This window comes from Vulpes vulpes, chromosome 13 (assembly GCF_048418805.1).
Source record: "Vulpes vulpes isolate BD-2025 chromosome 13, VulVul3, whole genome shotgun sequence".
NCBI classification, from domain to species: Eukaryota; Metazoa; Chordata; class Mammalia; order Carnivora; family Canidae; genus Vulpes; species Vulpes vulpes.
In genome coordinates, this window is record NC_132792.1 from 71,851,590 (window position 1) to 71,863,942 (window position 12,353).

Here is a 12,353-nt window from a genome sequence, read left to right on the forward strand (position 1 = left end):
CTCACAAATGCCAATCCTTGTCATTTCAAGTTCATTTTTCTCCTCTCACAGGCGGCAAAGGCTGGGAGGGAATTATGTAGTCTCTGCTCTGAAGGCACCAAACTTCTTCCGCAAAGGGGTAATTTTCCAATGTTAGCACAAAGAGCAGAGCATCCCTTCATTTCATACAAGAGGGAAAGCACTGGGAGAGCTACTTTAATTGGGATTTCTCCCTCTCCATTAAATGCGGAGGAAGGCCAGTGAGCCAAGAGACAGGCTGCAAGGCGTAAATCACACTTGGGCTCAAAAGAGCTTTTTAGGACTCATCCTGAGACAGGAAGTGATGAAATCAGCTCTCACATGAACCGAGAGGCTGTCATGCACCCTCACCCACTTCCTGTCTTGACTGGTGTAAGAGGAGGATGGTGAGGGGAAAGCAGAACTTGGGGAAGTAGATTGTGAGGAGAGGGAAGAAGAGACTGGTGAGAAGCTGTGGGAAAAGTCCCAGTGCTGTCCCTCACCCCTGTTCCTTCATCCTTCTGAGACAGATTAAGTAAGCTGGTTTCTTTCATTCTCAACCCCTCTTTGTGAAAAATAGCTGAATTTCATTATACCCTCTTGTGCTCTTTGCTCTTAACAATGCTAACAGAACAAAGTACACACTACTGCCTGCCCTTGTTGAGAGTCAAATACAGACTTACCTGTATCTCCGGCTTTACTCTCTGCCCACTCTAAAGAGTCAAGGAAAGAAGGTATAGAAAGGATGGATTATGAAGTATGTGGGCACCAGGTCTCTTCTAGCACCTTGGGCCAGCTTTATTAATATTTATTATTCTCTTCTTACTCACTATGGAGAAGTGGCAGAGCTAACTGGTGGCACAGGATGGAGAGGAGAGGGGGAAAAATTCAGAGACGACTTTTTGTATCTAAAGAGAATTTCAGAGGAGTGTTGGCAGTGCCAGGCACAAAGCGAATCGACAGTATCACAGTGGGAACGTGCCAATGCATCAGGTACATGGTTTCAGACTGAAAGTGAGGCGTGCAGACCCCATTCCTTGATGCCAAGGTTCAGGACTTCTTCCCATGTTATCGATATCATAACAAGAAAAGTCACAAGCAAATGAAGCAGATGATAGTCAAAGGTGGGGCAGCATGTGGTATCAGAAGGAAATGGGTCTCCTGGAGCAAAGGCTTGGGAAAGAGTCTGGGTGAAGTTTGCACCATGAAAAAAGATGAACTCAAAAGGAGATCCTATGTGGTTACAAAAAAAGAATTTTGTGAAAAATCACATGCTGAGTGACATTCTGGGTGATGTTGACCTGCTGACTCTCCCGCTGACACTTACCATCCATGCACTTAGACTAGATGTCTCACCAGTTCAACCCAGTGGTCACTGCTGGGCAAGAAACCCTGGGCAGGGAAACAAGACTTTAACTAGCAGGAGTTAGATTTGGAATACTGGTTTGGTGGTGGCCTCGATTATCCCGGGCCCCTCCTGTCACCGGGGGCAGGGGGTTTCAGCCCCATCACAGTTGACAAGAGGAGTCAATTGAAGCCACCTGGAATCTACAATTTGAAAGTCATGGTCAATGCCAGACTCCAGGATAATCTTCCTTAGAACTAAACTACAAAGAGAGCAACTTTTTCCCCCAACTCATTTTTAAGTTAGAAAAAGTTACCTTTTTTTAGCAACAGTATGAATTTACAAAGTTAAAGAACAGATACAGAGATGCTGAGTTGGACCTTAAAAACTTTGACTATGTTGAGATAAGGTTTTATAAGGTATGTCGGACAAAATCAAATAAAAAGTACCAATGTGACAAAATAAAGTCCTTCTCTAGGTACAGTATATACCCTGATGTGCATAATTTCCATATAATTGTAGATTTTATGTAACCCTAGAGAACTGTAGGCACACAGAGATCAGACCCTCAGCTCTACTTGAACTATGACCACTTAGTCCTCTAGGCCACAGGCCCCACTTTTCCATATCCCTGTCAGTCCCCTTGAGAAGTGGGTGCAACAAACCTTCATTATACTCAAGTGTCTCATCTACAGGGGATGCCAAAATCACTGCCCAGATCGAGGGCCTCGATGGCCTATCAATGTCAAGTGTGACACAAGTTCATCGATTTTCTCCACTTTCTGACTCCCTATCTACATAGGATCTAGAGCTACATCCATCCAAGTAATCATTCTTCTTACTGCAGAGCAGTGGTTTTCAAACTGTAGTCCTGGAAACCCTGGAGTCCATAGAGCCTCTCAGGGGCCAGGGTAGAGAGTCTGAGTAAAGTCAGGGCTGTTGGACTCTTTCTCTTCTCCCAGTTTCTACCATAGCGATCTTACTTCATTCCATACTAGATATTGGGATTCCAGATCATCTTTAAATTTCTGATTCAGATAAGGAACCTACTAAAGCTTGTTAAGTTTGGGTAGATGAGATGGGGGCTGATAGATGACGTCATCACACACCTTTGCCAGAACAATGGGGACGGTCATCCCGAAGATTCTCTCAGCTTCCACCAAGAGGCTCTGAAGTGCTTATGTTCATGGCAATCTGTGATTAGATTAGACCTCAACATCTCCTGAAAATAGGAATCCCCATTCCCATCTGATGGGTGGACAAATTAACCCAAAGAGGCAAAAGACTTCCCGAGTGGTTCTGGCTCTCGAGTCAGAGCCACAAGCCAGGCGCCACACTACGCTAGTGTTTGGATATCGAACACCAGCTCTGCCCACAATGCTCTGCTGTAGAATATGTGTTCTGACCCCATCTTAGTATGTTACCTGCATACTAAGGCATTCCTTTGATCTCATCTTCCCAAGAAGGCCACCTCAAGTTCCCAACTTAAAGAGAGTCTGAGGGAAGAAGTGGGAGTAAGAAATGAAGATCATAAAGGCGACCCTTTCCTGGAACTTCTAGAAATCTCTTGTGCTGCTTCTGGCTTTATGGCACATGGCCGTTCCCACATGAACTACCCATGGCCAGTATCAAGAAACACAACAAGCAAATTATCGAGGATGACTAGGAGATACAATTAGACTATTAATAGTCAGTAGTTGGCATTGTTCCAATGCATATTTCCCTGGCACACCAGGTACCTTGCTGGGTTTCTGGGTAACTTCCCTCTGTCCCTAAATGCACTTCAGGAAACGTGTGATTCCAAACTAATCAAATTCTCAACTTTTTGGCTAGTGCTAGAAATATTATACATTACATGGGTATTTCTTAGAACCCTAAAGGCATATCCATCAGGAAGGATCAGAAGGGGGTAGATAAAGAAAAGAATATAGTTCCTCTGTTTTCAAGAACACTAGGTACTTAAAAGCATCTGAACCTTAGGTTAGTAACTCCAATATCACGCATGCATCACTTCGAATGTGCTGTGCTCAGACCACATGGGATTGCATCTCCAAGATGTGGCACAAAGGGACCACTTCTGCTGCTGCATTGTTTCTATAGCTGGTGCAGGTGTGAACATTGCTAAGTGTGAAGAGCCCTTAGCAGGTGTGAACCCCAGTATAAGAGGCTCACATGTTTTAGGGCAGCTGACATCCAAGTCAGAGCTCGACACACACACAGATGACTTCGGTGTGAAGCACGCATTACTGTCTGCAAGGAAGTGCACTTTGGAAGGTCTTTTTCTCAGAACCACTACTGGGAAACATCCAACCAAAATGCCTTCTCCCTGTTACTTCGTGACTCTGAAGCAGGGAGGTCTTCGCGAACTTACATGCACCCTGATTTTTAATACGTCACCTGGGCAGAAAAGTCAATTAGCTTTGGAAGCAGCACTTTCCCCCCCTCATCGCTCTTCAGGAAATCCAGCAAACTGCCTGTTGATAGAGGAGGAACTAGTCAGTGTAGTTCAAACACATGAGACCAAAAGCCAAACAAGTCAAAGGATCATTACTATCAGCAGGGGGACCCACAAAATGATCGCCTGGGCAGTTCTGTATGGCCGCAGTGCCCTTTCCTGAAGTTGGTCAAACCCAGTTACCTTCGACCTGATGCGAAATATAGTGTGTGTGTTGGGTAAGAAAGGGTGACGGTGGACAGTGTATTTTTCTAGCTCTGGGTGCCTGAGAACAGTGCATTCCAGAGCACTTAGCACCTGCCGCCACAGTCCACTTGCTGCAGCTGTCTGATCCTCAGAGCTGCTCAGAACCAGAAAGCAGCAAGTCCTCCCAGCAGGCCTGCCTGGAGCAGACACCGGGCTAGGCTCGCTCCTATCTGTGTGTCCGGCAAAAACACAGAGGCAGCGCATGCCGCAGGTGCTCAGGGAGTGTCTGATGAACACGCTGTGCTTTGCACCTAAGAGAAAGTGTGTCGACGAACCCTCCTACTTCCTATGGCTTCATCTCTAAAACAAGACCTGCTTTTCTCCTAGAATCTAAAGAGTCAGCCTTAGGCAAGTTTCTTCCCTGTAACATCTTAGTCTCTATAAAGTGGGCATGTCCTACTGGCTATTATCAGAGGCTCCGTGGGGATAGACTTAAAGAATGTGCCACACGGTGCTTAGAGGGAGGTAAGCGCTCAGTAAATGTCCTGCTACTTCGCCCACAACACAGAACAATGGTGCTTAGCCCTCAGATTGCTAAGAAGATTAAGGGAGCTTACCCAGGGAAAGCATCAAGAACAATCTGGTACGGAGTAAGTCCTTAATAAAGGCTAAATTCTAGGGCACCTGGGTGGCTCAGTGGTTGAGCGTCTGCCTTTGGCTCTGGTCATGATGCTGGGGTCCTGGGATGGAGTCCCACACCAGGCTCCCGTGGGGAGCCTGCTTCTCCCTCTGCCTATGTCTCTGCTTCTCTCTGTGTCTCTCATGAATAAATAATTTTTTAAAAATCTAAAAAAAAAAGGCTAAGTGCTATTATGAGGAGAAACTCATATTTACATTTTTTATTCAGAATACTATTAGCTGCTTAATTCAACAAGTATTTACTGAACTCCTACAAAGTGTCTGATCCTGAGTCTGCTTTCTGGGTTATAGCAACCTAAGCCACAGAGGCTAGTTGTTTTGTTTTTTGTTTTTAAACAACATCCTCTTTTGGAAGGACTCTGAGGAACGGATATTCTGAAATACTGACATATATTAAATTAAAAAGTGTAATATTCATCTTTCTAATCTATTCAGCTGTGACATCACACTATGATCTCCATGATGCATGAGATGATTGTTAACTTGCTATTATTGTTTATGTTTCTTTTTTTTCATTCCTTTACTCCTTCTGAAGATTTTCAAAGAGCTATTTAGTGGTTTCTTAGTATTGCTCACTGACCTAGAGGAAGGAATTCAAGGAATTTAAACCCTGTTATCTGAAGGTAATATGGGTGGGAGAAAAACGTGGTGTTGGACACTTCTTGTTCAGTGATTCTGATTACAGAAGAATCTAACCTCTGACAATTCAAAAAATGTTCACATTTTAAAATGACACCCTGAACATTTAGATAATGCTAGAGAGGAAAACGATCATGTTTTAGGATTTTGAGAACTCTCATTTTAAATATGTAACAAAAATACTCTTCTTTGAAATATGTATTTTTGGGACAAATATTTTATTGCATGCTATTCTTATGGCTAATATGAATATGAAGACAAATGCAGGGGAAATAGAAAGAGTATATATTATTTCTATAATAAAGATAACACGTATAATATTTCTGGTGAGGTGGTTTATGAAAATGCTTTGTTGCCTCATATTTTCTGATTTTTCAGTAGTGGGCATGCTGTTTTAAAATTAAAATTATTTGAACATTCTGTGAACATTTTGGAACTTTAAGCCTTTCAAAAGCATGGGGTTTGGGGGGTGGTGCTCACCCTTGGCCATGTACTCGGTGATGATGTAGATAGGCTCCTCTCTGGTGACCACGGCATACAGCCTCACCAGCTTGTCATGTTGAAGGGTCTTCATGAGGTTTGCTTCCTCCAGGAATGCTTGCACAGACATAGTGCCTGGTTTCAGGGTTTTTACAGCCACTTTGGTACTATTGTTATAGTAACCTAGAAAGAAAGCAGAAGAGAGGGCATGTTTTATCGAACTGAAAACCAAAAACTTCATGCAGTGAGAAGAAAATTTAGTTATAGATAGAAAAAACTTATATAAAACTCTAGACAGTGTTAATGTTAGGTGAGGCTGAGTGTGTGAGAGGTTGAGTGGGTGAGAATTCTTTGTACCATCATTACAAAAAATCTAAAATTATTCCAAAATCAAAGAAGCTTTCATCAAGCGTTATTTCTGAGAAAACCTCTATATGAACTCCATCATGGGGTCAGAGATTTTTCTCTAATGAATAAAATGTTCTTTATCAAAAACCAAAACAAAAAAATGCATACCAAGGTATACTCTTACACATACCACACACACACACACACACACACACACACACACACACACACCACACTCACACACACACTCACATGCAAACCTGGAAGAAAATACTAAAATATGCCAAATCCTGGCCATCTCCAATAGCACAATTAGAGTTATTTCAACTGTGTTCATGATACCTTTAACTACCAAATTTTCTACTATGAATATTTATTATTTTTGTAGTAAAAAAAAAAAAGGTTTGCACCTCTAAAAATTGCTTATATACACTAACTTTAAAGTACAACATACTAGAGTCGGATAAGACTTTCCCCAAGTTTTCAAAGAGAACTGGACTTGGGTGACTCTCCATGAGCAAAGGCTTCTGTACTGAAATGTCTGGGAACCACTGCCTGCCAACCCCTTCCCGGGCCCAGGAGATGCAGCAGAAGCATTCAGAGTCCCGCAGTGAAGAAACCTGTCGGACTTGGCTGACCTCAGCATTTCCCACATTTTCTTGACCACAGGACACACTGTCATGTACCTTTTCATACCCTGCGGAATGCACTTTGGGAAATACTGACTTCTTAATACAGTTTCCTCAAGGCACCTTTTTCTGGAAACTGCCCCAATGATGCGCTCACTTCTGAGCCTGATTTTCTCCTGAGGCAGCCTCTTCTCAATAGTTTGACAAAGAAGAAATAGAGATAATCACATTCCCTTTTCCTTTCCTCTCTTTCTGTTTTTTGGGTTTTTTTTTTTTTTGCAATTATTTTTATTTAGCTGAATTTATTTATTTATTTATTTTATTGGAGTTTAATTTACCAACATAGCATAACACCCAGTGCTCATCCCATCAAGTGCCCCCCTCAGTGCCCGTCACCCTTTCTGTACTTCTCTTGAAAGTGCAAGAAAAAGGTGAGGAAGGAGTGGCAGTAGGTTGCCACCCTGAAACTCTCTACTTGCTCTACTTGTGTATTACAGCTTGTTTCTTTTGTTTGTTTGTTTGTTTTTACCTGCCCTGCAAAATGGTGATATATAGTGTCTGGTCTCTTTGTTAAATCACATAATTATTTGTACAAGTACAGAATACAGAGATGACCGGAAGCATGTTCAATGAAACATTTCTGAGTGGTAGAATTTGCACTGACTTTTACTTTCTTTTGTTCTTTTCCATTTTGATTAATTTTGTGAATGAATATGTATCTTTCTTTACAAAAGGAATTTTTTTAAAAGAAATTATGTCTCTGTTTCCATACCTCCAATGGACAAGAAAAAGTATTAGTTTACGGCTAATAGTCAACCATAGCTACTAATTTTTATTCTAATCACTAACACTAACCTTTCCTTTTATATTTCACTTTGATTTGTACCTAATAGTAGCTTGCAGTGTTATACAGAAAAATGAAAAATGCAATATATATATATTTACTGTATATATATAGTAAAGTAAGTGTTAGAACGTATGCATAAGACAGTAATAAAAAGCTGACAAAATACTGAAGTAGGTATTTTCAAAAGCCACAACCTACAGAAAATAATGGAATAAAAATATATTAAATTGATTTTCCACCTAAATGCATAATTACACACAATATGATCTTTCTCACAGCCCTTAAGAGTAAATTTACAGTAAATCCCACCAACAAAAGTCCTCTAACATTGCACTTGAATCAAGATTCTTGATCTCAAAACCACAATAAGCTACCACCTACCACCTGTTAGCTGGCTAAAATAAAAAAGATAAGAAACAACAAGCATTGGCAAGGATGTGGAGAAAAAACAAACCTATTGCACTGTTGGTGGGAATGCAAACTGGTGTAGCCACTGTGGAAAACAGCATCAGGTTCCTCAAAAAAATATAAAATAAGACTATCCCATGATCCAGGAATTGCACTACTGGGTATTTACCCTCAAAATACAATAACACTAATTCAAAGAAATACATGCATCCCTATGTTTACAGCAGCATTATTTAAAATAGCCAAACTATGGAAGCAGCCCAAGTGTCCATCAATAGATTAATGGATAAAGAAGACATGATATATATATACGCAATGGAATACTATTCAGTCATAAAAAGAATGAAATCTTGCCATTTGCAACAGCATGGATGGAGCTTGGGAGTATAATGCTAAGCTTAATAAGTCAGAGAAAGATAAATTCCATATGATTTCACTCATATGTGGAATTTAAGAAACAAAACAAACAAGCAAAGGAAACAAGGAGAGAGAGAGAGAAACTAAGAAATAGATTCTTAACTATAGAGAACAAATTGATGGTTAGCAGAGAGGAGGGGGATGAGGAAATGGGTGAAATAGGTGAGTATACTCATCATGATAAAAAATTAAAAATTTTTAAAAATTAAAGCAAAGATTCATTATCAATTTGTTTAAAGGTTTACACATAGTATTCAGTTACAGGAATATACCTAATAAGTGAATTCAGTAAAGTCACAGGATACAAAGTTAATATATAGAAATCTGTTGTATCTCGATACACTAAAATGAAATAGCAGAAAGAGAAATTAAGAAAACAATCCCATTTATAATTGTACCAAAAAAAATAAAATATCCAGAAATAAGTTTAACCAAAGAGGTAAAAGACCTGTACTTTGAAAACTATAAAAAAAAAAAAAAAGAAAACTATAAAACACTGAAAAAAGAAACTGAAGATGATGCAAACTATTGGAAAGATATACCATGCTCATGGATTAGAAGAATTAATATTGTTAAAATGACCTTACTTTGCAAAGCAATTCATAGAATCAATGTAATCTCAATCAAAATGCCAATAGTATTTTTTACAGAACTAGAACAAATAATCTGAAAATTTGTATGGAATCACAAAAAAACCCGGAAGAATCAAAGCTATCTTGAGAAAGAACAGGAAAGAAAGAAAGCTGGAGGCATCACAATACCAGGTTTCAAGATACAGCACAAAGTTACAGTAATAAAAACAGTATGGTACTGGCACAAAAATAGACACATCAATAGAATAGAATAGAGCCCAGAAATAAACTCATACTTGTATGGTCAACTAATCTGTGACAAATGAAGGTAAGAATATACAATGGGGAAAGACAGTTTTTACAATAAGTGGCGTTAAGAAAATTGGACAACTACATACAAAACAATGAAACTGGGCGATTTTCTTTCACAATACACAAAAATAAAATCAAAATGGATTTAAGATTTAAATATAAGACCTAAAACTATAAAACTCCTAAAAGAAAAAATAGGCAGTAAACTCTTGAAAATCAGCCTTTGCAACATATTTATAAATATGTTTCCTCAGGCAAGGAAAACAAAAGCAAAATCAATCTACTAGGACTACACCAAAATGCTATTGCATAGCAAAGGAAACCATTAACAAAATGAAAAGACAACCTGACGAATGGAAGAAAATATGTGCAAATGATACATCCAATAAGGGATATATATATATCCAAATATATATAAGGAGATTATGTAACTCAACACCAGAAAAACCAAATGATCTGATTAAAAATGGATAGAGGACCTGAACAGACAATTTTCCAAAGAAGACTTACAGATGGCTAACAGGCATATGAAAAGGTACTCAACATCGCTAATTATTAGAGAAATGCAAATCAAAACCACAATGAGATCCCACCCCACGCCTGTCAGAATGGCTAATATCAAAGACAAGAAATAATAAGTGTTGGTGAGGATGTGGAGAAAAAGAAACACTTGTGCACTGTTAGTAAGGATGTAAATGTGTGTAGCCACTGTGGAAAACAGTATGGAGGTTCCTCAAAAAATTAACAATAGAAATATCATATGATCCAGTAATTCCACTTTTGGGTATTTACCCAGAGAAAATGAAAATTTTAATTCCGAAAGATATATGCACCCCTATGTTCATTGCAGCGTTATTTGCAAGAGCCAAGATATGGAAGCAATCTAAGTGTCTATCAGTAGACGAATGGATAAAGAACTGGTACACACACACACACACACACAACGGAATTTATTCATCCATAAAAAAGATGACATCTTGCCATTGGCAACAGCATAAATGGACTTAGAGGGCATTATGCTAAGTGAAATATGTCAGAGAAAGACAAATACCATATGATTTCACTTACATGTGGAATCTAAAAAAAAACAAAAACAAAAACAAATGAACAAATAAAACAAAACCAGACTCAACAGAGAACAACCAGTGGTTACCAGAAGGGAGGGGGGGTATGGGGATAGGCAAAATAGGTGTAGGGAATAAAGAGGTAATAAACCACCTGTTATAAAATAAGTCATGCAGATGAAAAAATACAGCATAGGGAATATAGTCAATAATATTGCAATTCTGTTATGTGGTGACAGATGGTAACTACACTTAACCTTGGTGAGCAGTGAGTAATGTATAGAATTGTCAAATCACTATTTTGTACATATGAAAGTAATATAACATTGTGTGTCAATTGTACTTCAATAATAAATACAAAAAATATATATAAAATGCAAAAAAAAGGTTTATACATAGATCCTCAGTTACATGACTATATCAGTGGCAAAACAGCAAGAAAATACACTCTCTTTGACACATGTAACTGACAAAGGGACAAAGGACTAGTGTCCAGAATATATAAAGAATTCCTATAAATCAATAAGAAAAATAGAAAATAGACAAAGGTTTGAATGGGCATTTCAAACAGAAGTCCACTGGGTGATGGACGTTAAGGAGGGCACATGATATAATGGGCACTGGGCATTACATAAGACTGATGAATCACTGAACTCAACCTCTGAAACTAATAATACACTGTATGTTAATTAATTGAATTTAAATAAAAAAATTTTAAAAAGAAGTCCAAATAGGGATCCCTGGGTGGCGCAGCGGTTTGGCGCCTGCCATTGGCCCAGGGCGCGATCCTGGAGACCCCGGATCGAATCCCACGTCGGGCTCCCAGGGCATGGAGCCTGCTTCTCCCTCTGCCTGTGTCTCTGCCTCTCTCTCTCTCTCTGTGACTATCATAAATAAATAAAAATAAAAAAAAATTTAAAAAAAAGAAGTCCAAATAGCTGATAAACATGTAAAAAGAATTCAATCTTATTCAGAGAAATGCAAATAAAGCCATAGGAAGAAACCACCACCCAGCTCAACAAAAATCACAAAGCCTGAAAATGTGAGTGCTGGTGAGGCCATGACCCTGGTAGGGAAACTAGGGCAGCTTTCCAAGGCCTTCTGGACTCTTTTCTGAGCATCAGTGAAATTCAGCTGTGAAGGTTCTATCTTTACCAGTATTCCCAGCAGTCCATGAAGGATGTTGACAGAGTAGCCTTCTTTCAAGTGCAATCACCTTGAGTGACCACACACACACACACACACACACGCACACACACACAGGGGCTGTGCTGACCTGCGGCCCACCTCTTTCCAGATATAATTCTGTTGATCAGGAAACAGCATACTGAGAACTCTTGTACATTTTGCTAGGACAAGCACTTTGGAAACAGAGTTGGCAGTATTTAGCAAAGTTGAAGATGAATACTCTCATGACCCAGCAAATGGACTCCTGGCCACCTTAGAGAAATGCATGTACCTTTCTTTGCACCAGTACAAAAATGTTCCTAGCATAATTGTCCATAGTGGCTTAAAACTAGGAACAGGTCCAGTTTCATCAACAAATAGTGAAATAAATGGATAAACCAGTGTACAACCTGAGTACAAATATAACACGATACAATACAGCAATGAAGGTAAATGAACTGTAGCTACACTCAAAACCATGGACGAATCTCACAACTATAACGCTGAACAGAAGAGTACATTTGCTATGATTCATTTATATAAGGCTTAAAAACAGGCAAAACTAAACTCTATTGTTTGAGGATGCACACTCCCATATACAGAAGTAACAGAAGTGTAAAGAAAAGGAAATTATCACAAAAGTCAGAATGGCAGCTGCCTTTGGGGGATGATCTTTTGGAGACGGAGAGGTTAGGGTTGGGAAGTGGGGTCTTCTGGGTGCTGGCAAGTTTCCAACATGTGACCTCAGTCAGTACCTACCACGGTCAGTATCTACCACAGCAGTTTTC

General features: G+C 39.5%; 1 protein-coding gene across 6 annotated transcripts in view; it reads right to left on the reverse strand.

The window, feature by feature from the left end:
• LYN (LYN proto-oncogene, Src family tyrosine kinase) overlaps window positions 1–12,353 on the reverse strand; it is a 115,407-nt gene that overhangs the window by 31,976 nt on the left and 71,078 nt on the right. For all 6 annotated transcript variants that reach the window (XM_072734708.1, XM_072734711.1, XM_072734707.1 and 3 more), the window contains exons 9-10: window positions 5,802–5,984; window positions 3,740–3,816 (exon numbers count right to left, since the gene is read on the reverse strand). In XM_072734708.1, the coding sequence (XP_072590809.1) occupies window positions 3,740–3,816; window positions 5,802–5,984 (260 nt within the window). The remainder of the gene's footprint in view (window positions 1–3,739; window positions 3,817–5,801; window positions 5,985–12,353) is intronic.